The 17,675-nt window shown below is 32.9% G+C and overlaps 1 protein-coding gene across 3 annotated transcripts in view; it reads left to right on the top strand.

Moving 5' to 3' along the window:
* The window catches only part of LOC145260644 (ligand of Numb protein X 2-like), a 432,919-nt gene that overhangs the window by 375,815 nt on the left and 39,429 nt on the right, over positions 1–17,675 (top strand). For all 3 annotated transcript variants that reach the window (XM_080118970.1, XM_080118971.1, XM_080118972.1), the window contains one exon: positions 3,941–4,024. In XM_080118970.1, coding sequence (XP_079975096.1) covers positions 3,941–4,024 — 84 coding nt within the window. The remainder of the gene's footprint in view (positions 1–3,940; positions 4,025–17,675) is intronic.

The raw sequence follows: 17,675 nt of genomic DNA, 5'->3' as shown, positions 1-17,675 counted from the left end.
AACTACACCTTAGTAGTAAATACTTACTAATACAAATTTAACACACGTAATGCAAATTTATTCTAAATATTTTTACGCAAATATAATACTTTTATACAAATTTACACAAACGCAATTACACCTAAGTAGTAAATATTTATCATTACAAATTTACACACACAACGCAAATTCACATTAAATTTTTTTTTTTATCTAAAAAATTTTAAATTAAAAATTTTTTTTTATTTGAAAATTTACTCGCATTTTAATACATTTTATGCATTTATTTTTTTATTTTTGTATTAAAATGTTTTACGAATTTAATCAAATTTTAGTGCAAACTATACTTCAACTATAAATATATTTATTCAAATAATTTTGTCCAAAAAAAAAAAACAATATTTAAACATTAAACCACGATTCGGCATAAAATAACCCAACAAGGGTGAACATGTCGTAAAAAAAAAAAAAGAAATCAGCATGTGTCATCCATCATCCCTCCAGGATCCACTTTCTACTTACGTTAATTATACGAGACTTTAAAAGCCGAGAAAACAGTTTGAAGCTCTTTCTTCCATCATTGGAAGACGAAAAAGTAAATAAAAAATAATCGATAAAATACAAATTATTAATTGCAAAAAATAATGTTAGTATTTTGTTTGATTTTTTTATTTTTCAAATCGTCTTATGTTGAAAAGTAGAAATTTGTTAGAATGTTATACCTCTCCTGGGGCAACTTTTATCTCTCTCCTACTTCCCTTTATAATTTACCAATTATTAATTTTTTTTTTTTTATCCAAAATGTATTTAACTTTTGGTGAATTTTCACAATGTTTCCAGGACTTTCATCTCGTAGACTAATTGGTTCGTTATTTTCCATCGATTTTTTTTTTTTTTTTTTTTTTCACAAAAGCATGATGCTAAAAAGAGCTCTAGACAGCTATGAACCGTTTGCTATATGTTTTTGGAAATTGTGTGTGGGTGTGTGTGTATATATATATATATATATATATATATATATATATATATATATATAACAGGGTATCCCAATAAAATGTATACACTCTTTAAATTATCTCAACTTGCTACATGAATACGCTATGCCACGTTTCCAACAGATGTTTAGGAATAAAGAATGGCACTTCTAGCAGGATGGAGCACTTTCCCAATATCATCATGACGTAAGAGTATATCTTGATAGTCCCCCCCCACACACACCTCGTGGATTTTTCTCTTGGGGGGGGGGGGCCATGTTAAACACTGTGTTCACACCACAAAACGAGCTACAAGAAATGAGTTGAAAGCAATTATTGAAAGAAGATGTGTCAACATACCAATTGAACTGATTAGGAACATTTTCGATTCAATCAGTGAGCGTTTTCAGCTGTTCATGGACCACAATGGCCAATAATTTGAACACTTTCGATAATTAGCTGGTTTCTATATTTGTTCACAGTATTTTGATGCATGAAACTTTTCTTTCTTATAATAAATGTTGGTTTAATGGTCATTTAAAGAGTGTATTTTATTGTTACACACTGTGTATATATATTGTGACGAACCTGATTGGGCAGGGTGATTAAATATGATAAACAGCAAAGGAAGGGATATGGGAAGGAATTTATGAAAAGCAAAAGTTTATCATAGGCAGAAAAATCTTCAAAGTCCCAATAAGGTTCAATTTTCCTTTTTAGTACAAAAAAGGTTTGAAACGAGAAAAAAAAAAAACAGCAATTATTTCCTGTGAGATAAACGGGTGCACAATAAACACAAAAATTGAACACAATAAAATTTGCAATAAAGAACGAGATGAACACTTCCAAATAATATAAAATAGATTTATTAAAGATAGGGAAAGAAAGATTTAACGAGAAAAAAATATGTTTGAAATTAATGGAGTTGGGGAATATTTTTAATGAAGGAGAATCCTATAACAAAAAAAAAAGGGGTTAACAGCGGACCAGACTCCACGACCACAAGGAAAAATTCAATTTTCAGTTTGGCAGAAAGGAGAAACAAAAATTACTCACGATTCATTTTTTTTTCTGTTTGTTTTGTTGTGTCCATTTTCTTTTAACAATTTGTGAGCGACACGTTTAGTTCGAGAGTTTTCTTGCAATGAAAAAAAGGAAATTCAAATAAGTCCACAGCTTTTCAATATTTTTCTTTTTCAGCCTCTTTTCAATATGTGTTTGTCGGATTTGTTTTTGGTATTCCAATATAACTTTTTTGAGGAGTTAATTAGGGTATTTCCCACTTTGGGAAAATAGATAGCTATGTGTTCCAGCTCGCTTTTGGTCAGGATATTTTTTTCTTTTCCGGCATTGCCAAATTTGAAACCAGGTCATGTTGCTTAAGGGTCCAGAGAAGCAATTAGACTGGACTCTGGTCGAAATGGGTCAGGGAGGAAGGTTTCACCTCCTGCTTTTTTTTGTCCTTTCTTTGTTTCGCATCTCGGTTTCAAAAATAGAATTGACAAAATTGTTTTTCTTTCTTTGTTCACTTTTTGGCGCGAAAAGTGCCCGGGTGAGGGAATTACTGTTTTTATCCAATTTTTCAATATTTGTCGTCCGAAGGGTCGAGCTTCAAAATGATACCGATCTTCAAAATGATACCGATCTTGTGAAGATTTGTCGCCACTGTCGAAAGTTTTAGGCTGACATACATTTAAACAGACAGGTGAGGTTGGTTGGTTGGTTGTTTTTGTTTTACGGCATATCAACCCTTTTCAGGTTATTTAATGCCGAATCCAAAGATTTTGAAGAAAAATTTTTTAATAGAATATATTTGTTGTTTTCAAGTCGGTTTCTATTTAGCCCATAGTTTCTTTTTTTTTTTTTTTTTTTTTTTGACATGGGGATCGCCACTTATCAAGGCCCGTAAGCCACTCGGGGATAAGAGCATTTTGTGTACAATAATCGATGGGATAATATCGTAGTAATAGTTGGTATTGGAGATTTGATAAAGCGTCTTACTTAAGGGGGTGATTAATCAGGAATTTGTTTATGTTGGACTTGAAGACGTCCAAGTTGTAGTCAGGTGGGAAACAGGCAAACGGAAGAGAATTCCACAGGCGTGCACTTCTCAGAAAAAAGCTATGTTCATGGAATCTACGTTTTGATTTAGGCACAGATAAAGAGTGGGTGAAATTACTGACTGGTTTTAGCTAGACGGGTGTTTATCATGAAGGATTGGCGAGGGGGGACCAGAGATTGGAGCTCGGACGAGCACTTGCCATGGAAATAATGATAAAACAAAGACAGGCTCGCAACGTCTCTTCTGTGAGAGAGAGGTTGCAGGGAAGAGAAGAGAGCATCCCCCACTAAGCCACAAAGTCTATTTTGTACTTTGTCAAGGCAGGATAGGCTGTTTTTTGAAGCTCCAGCCCAGATGTGGCAGCAGTACTCCATCTTTGGACGTACTTGGCTTTTATAGAGATAGAGAATTGCATCAGTAGTGAGATATCTTCTGGAGCGGTAGAAGGATCCTACCATTTTCCCAGCAGCCCGGGCAACAGGCTGTTGGGACCCTAACAGGTACTACCACTCCGGGTCAGAGTGGACCAGGAAGCAATGGCAATTAAAGGGTGGCTCCACACTCCCCAAAGCCTGCAAGCTGGGGCGTCACCACTGGATATAGTTTAAGGTCATATCCAGGACCAGACAGGTGAGATTTATATTATAGATGATTGGTTTAATTTTACTATTACGCTTAATTTTTTATGCCTTGTTTCTACATTGTGCAGAATTGCCTAACATTAACGTTTTTGTTTATTTTATTTATTTATTTTTTTCCCCATTCTTTAAACATTTTCCATTGTCAGTGTGGGTTTTGGTACATACCCAAAGACACAATTGTCGCCTATGTTCCATGCAAGCTAGGATCTACCATATAGTTCTATGCGGCATATAACATTTTCAGTGCATAATATGCATTCTATATTTTTTTTGTTTCTTTTCAGCTATGCATTGTAATTCAAGAAGTCTTTCCTGATGGAGTCGTAGCCAAAGATGCACGTCTCCTACCAGGAGATCAACTTTTAGAGGTAAGTAAAAAAAAATATTTTCTATTCTTGCAAGGAATGCATACAATTTAATCTCTTCATTGTGACCAATTACTTTGTTTTATACTAACTAATCACTGCTTATCAAGGCCCAAAGGCCACTCAAGGATAAGTTTTGATAACTTTATCAGTGCTGCAAGCCCTGATCCCAAGGTCAAGGTCATCTTGTCAGGTAATGAGATATTTGTAAGAAATTAAGTGATCATTTGTGGTTAAGAATGTACAGAGACTAGACATAATAAAAATTACTGATAGATGTGAGAAATAAGTAAACATTTTTTTATTTATTTTTATTATTTTTAAAACAGTAATCCACGTACACACATGTTTCAAGTTAATTAACTCTCATCAGAGTAGCTCAACTGTTTCTAAGGATCGAACTTCAGACCATGTTTCCACAGTCTGAAGTTCGATCCCTTGAAACAGTTGAGCTACGCTGATGAGTTAATTAACTCGAAACACGCGTGTACGTAGATTACTGTTTTAAAAATAATAAAAATAAATAAATAAAAATGTTATATATACGTCCAAACAAATTATGGGCGACTTTCTAAAATAAATAAACAAAAAATTGAGCTTCGAGACGAAACCAATATTAACCGAATCTATCATTTGAAAAAAACAACAACAAATATATATATATATATATATATATATATATATATATATATATATATATATATAAACTCAGATCAGCTTGCTTGCTTGGGCGTCTAAATCGTCTATCTTCCGGTTTCAAAAAATTTGTCTGCTTACCTATTTCATGGCCGCCCTCTCTAAAGTCCGATATTAACAACCACTGCTGCCATTCAACGCATACAGTTGTTGGATGAATCTGTTTTAATGCAATTTTATAGTCAAATGTACCTTTATAAATAAAACAGCAGGTATATGTGTGCGCCTGTGTGAAAATATTTAACTGATAAACTCTTAAACTTACAAGTCAAATAACACTAGAATTAACAGGAAATAGTAATCATACACCAAGTGAGGTTTATAACAAGTAAAATCTTTGTTTGGATGGATAAATAACGCATACAGAAATATGTCGGCAAGTTGAAATGCAAAATGTTCATTTCAACTTGCCGATATATTTCTATTATTTTAACATATTTTTAGCTTAAAGTGATTTAATTTTTAATCTTTCTTATCTGCCTGTCGATAGTTCAAACGGGGTAGGGAATGCGGTTAATGTTAAAGCGTACACAAGGTCAACAATATTTTTTTTTGTTTTAACTTATTTTAACGTGTTTTCCTTACAAATACATGTAATTTAACCCTGTTGTGTTAAAAAAAAAAGATTTAAATATACAATATATAACTATAATCATATTTATAACCATACTAGTGTTACGTTGTCGTATCATAAAATGGGCGTTTGTTGTATATTGGTTGAAATTGGAATGGAGATGATATATTAAAACGTGTCTATAAAAAATTGAGTGTTTGATTATCTTATCAGAGTTAATATCAGTTGTGTGTGTGTGTTCGTCTAGTGGTCTTTCTATTACATATGTTCATATGCTGTTAAGTGTGAATATGTGTGTGACATGTCATGTATTTTCAGACATACCTTCTGCCATTTCATTGGTCCATCTGGAAATTCTCGTCTGGGAGGGAGACTTGATACCTGTTTTTGGGGACGAAGATTTATTTCACTCCAGGACAAGAAATTGGTTCTATAGTTTTTTATTCACCTTCCAGTTTGTTCACAGAAGATTGGAAAGTGAATTTGGCCTGTGTTTTCTTCTTCTAGGTCTTATTTCTACCACGTCAGTGTTCGCCCCCCCCCCTCCCAGCGAAGGGGAGGCGACAACGGCGAAGCCGTCTGCTCTCTTCCAAGTCCCAACCAAATCTCCTCAATTCAGCTAACCTGATCACATGACTCACATGCAATCCAATCAGCTGATCTTGACTTCGGTCAACGTGTCTACACTATAATTCACCATCTCCCTCTTTCTCCCTCTCTCTATCCATTCTCTAACACTAGCAGTTCAACCCGGCTTTGCTCGGGCCCTATATACTGTTAATAACTTGCCCTATGTGTTAATATTTTTTATGTAAAATTCCAAATGTTTAGACCAAAAATTGTCCGAGTAATTTCGTAGAGACCGCAGAGATAATTTTTTGTTAACTTTGACCCCAATTTTGACCCTGTAGCATTTATTGTTTTGGTCTCAAATCAAAATAAAAGGTTTGACGCATATCCAAATTACCTGCATCTAAAATTTCAAGTGTTTAGACCCAAAATTGGCAGAGAAATTTGGTCATATCTGCAAAGGTCAACTCTTTCAACTTTGACCTTTTGGCAGCCAAATTTTCGCTCCAAAACTGATTAAAATACTTACTGCATGTCTGATTACCCGTTAGTATAAATTTCAAATGTTTAAACCCAAAATTGGCTGAGTAGTTTGCTAAAGATCGCAAAGGTCAAATCTTTTGAACTTTGACCCCCTTGACAGCTCAAATTTTAGGCCAAATCGATTAAAAAGCTTTTCCTATCTCTGAATACCCTTTATGTAAAATTTCAAATGTTTAGACCAGTAATTGGCTGAGTAATTTGGTAGAGACTATAGAGGTCAAAATTTTTTTACCTTTGACGCCAATTTTGACTTGTTAACATTTATTTTTTGGGTCCCAAATCAAATTAAAAAGTTTGATCCATGTACACGTAACCTACATTTAAAATTTTCAAGTGTTTAGACCCAAAATTGGCAGAGGAGTTTGGTAGAATTTTCAAAGGTCAAATCGTTGAACTTTGACAGCCAAATTTAAGGCCGAAAATCGATTAAAAAGATTTTCTCAAGTCTCTCATTTTTATAGATATATAGATTTACTGCGTTTAGTAAGCGTTCCTGTGGATTCTGACAATTTTTTTTTTTTTTTTTTTTTTTTTTTTTTTTTTCAAGCTTTGTTTAAAAAATATTTTCTCTTCAAAGAGGGGAGGGCTGTAAAACTTAGTTTGGCCTCCTTAATTTTAATTGGTGCTTGTAGTAGTGCTCTGGAGGCTTACTGATTTTTTTTTTTTTTTTTTTTTTTTTTTGTTTCACTCATCACTTTAAAAAAATGTTTTTTTCCAAACAATAAAAGACAATAAAATGTTCAAAATAACTTTTTATTTTGAACATTTTTCATCTTACTCTTTAAGGGCCAAGGGGTAGACTAGATGTTGGAAGATATTCTACTCTGATAACTTCTTCCTTTGGACCATTGCTTTTGGAATTCCCTTCTTGCTCCATGTTTACCCCATCATGAAGAAATTTAAATGCAGTGTGGACAAACATCTTGCAGCCCAACTCCCCACCCAGGTTACTCTATTTTCCTGCAAATCTTGAACAGATTGCAAAGAAGAATTCTGAATCTATACTGGTATGATAGATATAAACTCCCACTTTTCTTTGTTTGTTCGTTCGGCTTACTCTTTTCTCTTCTTTCCTTTTCAGTATAGCCAACGATGGAGTACTGTTACCACATCTGGGCAGGAGTTGCTAGAAGCAGCTTATCCTGCCTTGACAGAGTTCAAAATAGATTTCATAGCTTAGTGGGAGATGCCCTTTTCTCTTCCCTGCAATCTCTTTCTCACAGAATTGACATTGCGAGCCTGTTTCTGCTTTATCGTTATTTTCGTGACAAATGCTCAGCTGAACTTCAATCTATGGTCGCCCTTCGCCAAACTTTCACGAAAAACACTCGTCTAGCCAAAACCACTATCAATAATTTCCCACACTCTTTAACTGTACCTAAACTTAAATGTAGATTCCATGAACAAAGCTTCTTTCTTAGAACTGCACGCTTGTGGAACTCTCTTCCAATTGTCTGCTTTCCAGCTGACAACAATCTGATTGTCTTCAAGTCCAATGTAAACAAGTTCTTGATGAACCGTCCCCCTAAGTAATCCAATTTACAAAATTCCCACTACTTATGTTTACTATGCTATAATCATATTTACTAATGTATACCCATTAACCCTTATCCTCGAGTGGCCTCCGGGCCTTGATAAGCGGTGATTCCTGTGTATAAAAAATTAAAAAAAAACCCTTCAGTGACAGTTTGGTAATACACCATTTCGGAACAGGGAACAGTGATTGCAAGAGTTAAAAGTGGGCAAAATAAGTCCAGCAAATGTCGATCATTATTAACCAAGAGTTTATAAGACGTGTGTATACAGTGTGATGATGAAGTATGGCCAGTGAGTGTTGAGCACATGCGTTGCATGGAGAAAAATAAAAATAAAATTTGTACAAGAAGAAGCATATACAATTCTTGTACATATTTTATAATTTCATGATAATTGTAAATATGTCCTATTCGTTTTCATCCTACTTTTTAATTTCTTCCTCTTTCCTTTCTTTTCTTTTTAAATCAAATGCCATGGTACTCCTCTGATGAAAATCGAGAAAAGCGTCTTGGGATACAAGAGAAATCTCTTCTCTGCTATTCATATATGCATACACACACATGCTATTCATATATGCATACACACACATGCTATTTATATATACATACACATACATGCTATTTATATATACATACACATACATGCTATTTATATATACATACACATACATGCTATTTATATATACATACACATACGTGCTATTTATATATACATACACATACGTGCTATTTATATATACATACACATACATGCTATTTATATATACATACACATACATGCTATTTATATATACATACACATACATGCTATTTATATATACATACACATACATGCTATTTATATATACATACACATACATGCTATTTATATATACATACACATACATGCTATTTATATATACATACACATACATGCTATTTATATATACATACACATACATGCTATTTATATATACATACACATACATGCTATTTATATATACATACACATACATGCTATTTATATATACATACACATACATGCTATTTATATATACATACACATACATGCTATTTATATATACATACACATACATGCTATTTATATATACATACACATACATGCTATTTATATATACATACACATACATGTTATTCATATATACATACACATACATGCTATTTATATATACATACACATACATGCTATTTATATATACATACACATACATGCTATTTATATATACATACACATACATGCTATTTATATATACATACACATACATGCTATTTATATATACATACACACACATGCTATTTATATATACATACACACACATGCTATTTATATATACATACACACACATGCTATTTATATATACATACACACACATGCTATTTATATATACATACACACACATGCTATTTATATATACATACACACACATGCTATTTATATATACATACACACACATGCTATTTATATATACATACACATACATGCTATTTATATATACATACACACACACGCTATTTATATATACATACACATACACGCTATTTATATATGCATACACACACATGCTATTTATATATGCATACACATACATGCTATTTATATATGCATACACATACATGCTATTTATATATGCATACACATACATGCTATTTATATATGCATACACATACATGCTATTTATATATGCATACACATACATGCTATTTATATATGCATACACACACATGCTATTTATATATACATACACACACATGCTATTTATATATACATACACATACATGCTATTTATACATACACATACATGCTATTTATATATACATACTCACACAAAATATGTGTGTATGTGTATATATATATATATATATATATATATATATATATATATATCTTGTGTTTCCTTTTTAAAATTAAATATGTTTTTAACTCTTTTTCAAGATGTCTTAACATGTTTTATTAATCATTTGTTCATATTATAAGCTCTATTTCCTTTTCGGTTTTATTGAGCTTTTACATCTGGCTGAGTTTATTTTACTTGTAAATATTAACTCTTTAATATTTATAATATATTTTAAGTTTACCATTTAGATTACCTTGGTAAACTTATTGTAATTTTTATTTCTTATATATATATATATATATATAATTTCTTAATTATATACGCCAATGTCTCTGTGTGTGTGTAAAAAATTTTACGTGCTTTAATTTTTAGATTTTTCGATGCTTGTGCACTTATTGAAACGTGCTATTTTTTTAAAGAGTATTTTCAAGTTAAATCAAAGTTTTACGATATCTTTTTTTTATTAAATTGTTAGGTGAAAGTAAAGAATAGTTACAAAACATCCTTCTCTCTCCATGTTAAGAATGGCTTTCTAAATAATGTTATTATTTCAGCACGGTTCAATAAGTTCATAAGTACCGATTTTTCTTTTTCTTTTTCTTTTTTTTTTGTGTGTGCGTGTGGAAATCCTAAATCCTTATATAAGGTCCATAAGTGTCATGAACGTTTTCGATTCATTCATCAAGTCATCATCAGGTCAAAAAAGCAAATGAACAAGAAAACTGGAGAAAAAGAGGGAGATCTCAATAGCAGCTCTTACGGGGAAAGTTGACAACCGGAATTCTGTGTGCCAGAATTTGGGTCATAGGGTAAAAGTAGTATTATGCTAAGCATTTTAAAATATAACTGGTTTGATAGGAAATATTATTAATTGATTGTTGAGTTTTGATGTATTTTCAATTTTTTTCTCCAGCTAAAAAAAAAAAAAGGTGTGAGTACACTTAAGCATAGCTTCTGTTATTTTTTAACAATGTGTGCTTAAATGAAAAAATACTGCCTAAATACACAATAAATATGTTATGGGTGAAATCTTTCTTCAACAACCTTGGATGAAATTTTCTCAATTTCGATCTTGTCTCGTTGAAATTTGACACCAAACTAATTACCATCCATTGTAATTCTCTCGGTATTTTAATTGTCTGGAATTTCTGTGATTCGTTTTATTCTTTGTGGAATCTTTTGAAATTATTAAATGATCCCATGACTTTGCATATCTGCTTCAGCGTCCGGCATCCATTCAGATTCCGATCCATTCAATTCTGAACAAAAGACTGTTTCGCATCTTTAAAATTTTTTTTTTTTTTTAATTCTCCACTTGAACAGTTAAACATTGATAATATGACAGCTCAATTTCTTTGTCGATAGCAAATCTTGAACTACACATTGATAAACAGATTCTTATTAGATCACCAAAGTTAAGCAACATTGAACCTGTCCAGTACCAGATGGGTGACCAATTCTGGGATACCAGGCGCTGTATGTAGGTGGACGTCGACACCACCCTGCAAGAACTGCAAAAACCTAACATCGTCATCTCCCCTAACAGGGATAGACATGCAACTGGGGACTGCTTGTGAATTCATACACCCATGAAACGTCTTCCTTTGGAGGAAGCCGGTTAAACCCGCCTTAAAGTTAGTGCCGCAGTTTTATTTCATTTCATTTCAAATCTTGATCTGAAAGTTTGGAGGTTTTTTTTGTTTTTGTTTTTTAATTTATTAATGTGTCACTATTTATCAAGGCTAAGAGGCCATTCGAGGATAGAGATCATCGAGATTATCAGTCGGCGATGAACTTTTGTCTATTTATCTCTTCTCCTTTAATCGTTTACATCCGTTTTAGGTTCGTTTTATATGCTGGCATGTGTTGAACAGCTTTAAGAAATTGATCTCTAAAGTCACCTATATCTGGTCCGGTCTTTATTTGTCCCTCTTTCCCTCAGATGTATTTTTATCAATTCTTCCCATGTTTTCATTGGCCTTCCCTTGCAAACTGAACCTGCTACCTCAACTGTTCTACATCTACTAATCCGAGAACTCTCATCCACACTTTCAGTGTGACCAAACCAACAAAGTCTGCTGTTCTGCACACATTTCTTTATACTGTCTAGATTTAATCTTTTTTTTTTTTTTTTTAAAGTCATCAGATTTAAGAGCATGTTTATTTTTATGTGCGGGCGGGCGGGGGGTGGGTCTATACACAGGGTTGGCTGTGATTGTAAACGATGGATGAAATTATCAGAATTTGTTTGGAAATTTAGAAATAATTTTAAGTTTATTATTTTATTCTGTTGGGAATTGAATAATTTTCGGTGAACCTTTCACCTTTATTAGTCAAGGATGAAATTCACACTAATGTAACCTCTGTTCTGTTTGAAACCAGAACAGAAAAGAGCTTTTAGTTATTTATTTTACTAGTGTGTCAGTACTTATCCTTTTTCTTCTTTTTATTTGTTTTTTATGAATAATATCAAAGCAAAAAACCACTCAAGGATAAGGATCTATGAGATTTTCAGTTGGTCATAAACAACAATATAAGAGGAGTGTAAAATGATCAAACATCAGATTATGTATTTGAATTGATTTGATGGCTCGACAAGAATTTGTTAACATTAGCCTTGAAAATGATCACATTGTAGTTAGCTGGGAAGCAGTTCTGTCGTATTGCGGTTCTGCTAATGTGAAGTTCTAAGAAAGCAACTTTGTTTACAGTAGTTGGAGTTAGACGAGATATTTTTTCTTTTTTTTTCATTTTACTAGCGTGTTACTAATCCTCGAGTGGCCTTTGGGCCTTGATAAAGTTTAATCAGATTGTTCGTTGGCGATAAACAATACCGCAAGAAGATTAGAAATGATGTAACCTCTGTTCTGTTTGAAAGCAGAATAGAAAAGAATTTTTATTTATTTACTTTTTACTAATGTGTCAGTACTTGTCCTTTTTTTATTTTCTCTTTTCGTTTTTTTTTTTTTACTAATAATATCAAAGCCACTCGAGGACAAGGATCTACAAGATTTTTAGCTGGTGATAACATTATGAGAGGATTGGAAGTGATGTGAAATGGTCAAATAGATTATTTAATTTATTTGACAGTCTGACAAGAGTTTAATGTTGGCCTTGAAAACGATCAAGTTGTAGTCAGCTGGGAAGCAATCCTGACATATTGTGGTTTCACAAATGTGAAAATTTATACACCTGGATGGGGTGTGTGTATGTATTCTTATGTGGTGTCGATATGATTATGACTTGGCTATGACCGTCTGTCTTTTTGTGTGTACAGTCATGAGTGTTTTTTTTTTTTGTTTTTTTTTCTTCCTTTGAAGATTGTAACGTTGAGTATGGGGCAGCCAAACCAGCCGCTACTATTGTTCTGCTTTTTATTGAAACCAACCGAGAGCTCATTTTAGTATCCTTTCTGTTCTCTTAAGTGCAATTGTTTGGATCTCTTTTGTACTTGGTTCACCAGGAATATTAGTTGTAGGACTTCAGGTTCTTCTTCATAAGCCCTGTCGCACCTATAATAACTGGTATGATTGATATCTCTCTAAGATTCCAGTTTCTTTTCATATCATACATGAGACATTGGTATTTGGTCTGTTTCGCTCTTTCAGCTCTGTTCAGACCTCCATCATTAGGGACACTTACTTCAACCAAGGTTGCCACTCTCTCTGACTTATTCCATATAGCTATGTCAGGTTTCACAGCATTTTCATTGTGTGTGTGTCACATATATATATATATATATATATATATATATATATACATACACAGACTTTTTTTTTTTTTTTTTTATTCAGTTTTCACCCCAAACAAGGCACAGTGCCACTTTGAAGCAGGGGGCTACTATCAGGGACTTAATTAGCAGGGTCATTATGAAGGGAGATGAGTAGAAAGATGTTTGTTAACATTACACTTGAACTTCTGCATATCAGTGCAGTTGGGAAAGCAGAATCCCGGAAGGGAGTTCCAAAGACCCGCAGTTCTGGGGAAGAAACTATTGGAGTAAAAGGCTTTCTTGCACCTAGGGATCTCTACTGTAAAGGGATGAGACTTACTAGCTTGTCGGGGGTAGTTCCGTCGGGGAGGTACAAGTGTTTGCAGTTCGTCAGAGCATTCACCATTAAAGTATTTGTAGAACAGGCAGAGGGATGCAACATCTCGTCGATGGGACAGAGGCTGAAGCCTAGATGACAGTTCAGGACCTATCAGGTTGGCGACTCTCTTTTGAACCCTGTCCAGGAGCGAGAGACAAGCAGTAGATGCACCAGCCCAGATGTGACAACAGTACTCCATACATGGGCGAATGGTGGCCTTATAGAGGTATAGGATACTGTCAGGCGTAAGTAGTTTTCTGGCACGGTAGCTCCAGGAATAGTTGGCCGAAATGTCGTGAAACAACACCACAAAAATGAGGGCAATAGTCAGCAATAAATAAATGAATAAATAATACTCATCTCAATAAATAAATGAATAAATAATACTCATCTCAATAAATAAATGAATAAATAATACTCATCTCAATAAATAAATGAATAAATAATACTCATCTCAATAAATAAATGAATAAATAATACTCATCTCAATAAATAAATGAATAAATAATACTCATCTCAATAAATAAATGAATAAATAATACTCATCTCAATAAATAAATGAATAAATAATACTCATCTCAATAAATAAATGAATAAATAATACTCATCTCAATAAATAAATGAATAAATAATACTCATCTCAATAAATAAATGAATAAATAATACTCATCTCAATAAATAAATGAATAAATAATACTCATCTCAATAAACATTCCAATTAAATAATAATATATACCATTCGGTACAGATCCGACAATGCAAGATCAGATAATAAAATTAAAAAACAAAAACAAAAAAAAAAACGGATTTATAAGACCAAAAAATTCAACCTTCATCCCCCTTCGGGCCCCGTGGCACAGTGGATAGAGATGTGAATCCCTACAGTTCCAGGTGAGCATTATCTGAAGATAGCGGTTTCAATCCTGCTCAAAGCTGGCCAGAGGCTTAGGTGAGACGACAACAACTATGGAAGGCAGTAATTGCTGAGAATGCAGTTAGGAGATTCAGAGTTCCTATCCCATCGCGGTTAACCACCTGACATGAAACAACAACACCGGGCTGAAATGGTAGTAAAAAGAATAAAAGAAAATCAAAACTCATATTAACTATATAACCAATATAAAATCAAATTAACTATATAACCAATATAAAATCAAATTAACTATATAACCAATATAAAATCAAATTAACTATATAACCAATATAAAATCAAATTAACTATATAACCAATATAAAATCAAATTAACTATATAACCAATATAAAATCATATTAACTATATAACCAATATAAAATCAAATTAACTATAAATACACTCAAGCCTCGATAAACAATGGCAACAACAACAACAACCCCTGAGGATAATCAGAAGTACCAACGGAAAATATTAGCACTACTGCGTGCCATACTATATAACCTAACAGCTGAAACAAGAAAGACCGCTCGGCAAATAGAAAGATAGCCAACAAAATTGGAAAAAAGACCAGCTCAGTCGTGTTTAATCAGACATGCATAAATAATGTGTAGGAATGTGTGTACAAGATGGAGAATGCTTGTATGCGAGTCATTGAAATGTTAATTTTCACCTTTTGATTTAGATCTTAGGGGGAATTTATCGTTTTTTCAGATCTTACAAATATTGCCATGTTTTTTTCCTATCCTAGACTGCAGCTGATAGTCTATATTTTTGTATTCATAAATATTTATTTCTAAAATCCATATGAATCCACTAGTAATTCTATTGTTTCGCTAAATTAAGCTGAGGAGCGTTTAGGGTACTTTTACAGCTATTGTTACTTGTGCAGATAATTAGTGATGGGACGATTCCAAAATTTTTCCTGATTCAGATACAATTACCGATTCTGATTCTTTTAAAATCACTAAATATTTAGCTATATAGTTGCTTTTCTTTAGATTATAGTAAGGACCCATATGATATAAGGTATATATTTTCGAACGTATCTAACTTCCTCGCTGGGCTGATTTTGAGATGCCAAGTTTGGTTTCCATATAGCATATACGAACAAGATATCGCTGTTAAAAAAAAAATTTTTGATTTAGATCTGAGGATGATTTTTCTTTTTCTTAGTCAGATCTCGAAAAGTTCATTAAACACTGCTGAGGGTTTTTTTTTTTTCTGTTCTGCAACTCAATAGGAACTATCATTCTGTTGCTTGCTTATATTTAGAAACTTCAGCATCCTACGATGCACGAAACAGTCAAAGTAAACCCTCATTTTCAATCTGAAGCCAGATCCATAGCATGTCTTAGCCAGCCTAGATGTCGCTTTCAGATTATTGACCATACTACCTGTTACTAAGTTCGAACAAAATATAGCCTACATTTGGAACCCTTATGCCTAGTAGATGTGTTTCTGCTTAATAGTTCTATCACTTCATCTGCTACCTAGAATTTTTTTAAGACAAAATCTTTCTACAGCCAAATTTCAAAAATATCGTAGGTATCTGAGTTTTCACACTTCTTTTTACCCCTTTGCATAAACTAAAATTAAACTAAATATGGCCTACATTTTGGACCCTTAAGCCTAGTAGATGTTCCAAAATTCGTAAAATTAGTTTAGGAGTGAATCGTGTATCTGCAAACATGTAAACATATCCAACTTTATATAGATATTAATAGTAGATATAATAAATACTGACCCAACGGGTTACGGTACGCCCAGTTCAGTTTAAAATATTTGATAGTTTACTGGAATGAAATGGAAATGAAGATAGATGTATTTTTGTCTTCTGTCTTGGATGGGCCAATTTTTTTTTTTTTTTTTTTTTTTATTATTAAACAATTACTATTTCTGAGATAAGTATCTCGTTTTGAACAGATTTCGTGCCAAACATTTGAAAACTGCCAACTTCGATCGGCAAGAGATGAGAGAAAAGATGTACGACGTGATGCTCTGCCGCCGCTTGCTGATAAGATCGGTGGGGGCGGGGATGAAGAGGGCATTATATGAATTATGTATCCTTGCCATTGATCAGAGTTTGGAAGTAATCACTTTTCTGTGCTCTCCAATTTGCGTATCATCTGGCCAGTGTTCCCACGTATTGGTTAAATCGAAAGGACCGTTTAGAACGGCTTTCGTACTTCAATATGTAGGGATATCTCCCGCTCAATGGAACAAAGAAATGCTAAAAAGTAGATCTAAACAAGTTTATTTGTTCTTCCTGTATTATAATTTGACCCTCGGACTATGCCAGATAAGTACAACTAATATATATACACACACATATATATATATATTGTTTTTAAAATATAATTATCCACTGACACATGTTTCGTTGTCTACAACCCACCAGAGACGTAGACGACGAAACACGTGTCAGTGGATAATTACATTTTAAATAAAAACAATATATATGCCGCTCCCCATATGGGGGGTACCAAATTGATTAAAGGGAAAATTATTCCCAACTCGCATTTAGGTAAAAATGCACTTTCATAAATAACTGAATTCATTCAAAACGTAAAAACGTATTGCAAAAAACAAAAACAAATAACATTCTCTCTCTCTCTCTCTCTCTCTCTATATATATATATATATATATATATATATATATATATATATATATATATATATATATATATATATAAAGAATACTCGAGCTGAGATTGAAACCAAAACCTAAAGACAGTGAGTCAAGTACGATAACCATTAGTCCAGCTTGCTACGATCTTTAAAGTGTTTTCAAACCTCATGAAACAGTTGACAAATAGATAAAAATCTGATGACTTCCAAGTACCAACTTCTTCGATTTTGATTCCTTAGCAGCCCTTTTTTCCGAATAGAAACCAAT

The sequence above is a fragment of the Euprymna scolopes genome, chromosome 36, assembly GCF_053919585.1.
Source record: "Euprymna scolopes isolate OS-2025 chromosome 36, ASM5391958v1, whole genome shotgun sequence".
In the NCBI taxonomy this organism is placed as follows: Eukaryota; Metazoa; Mollusca; class Cephalopoda; order Sepiida; family Sepiolidae; genus Euprymna; species Euprymna scolopes.
Note: the sequence above shows the minus strand (reverse complement) of the source record. Positions and strands in the feature narration are given on the sequence as shown.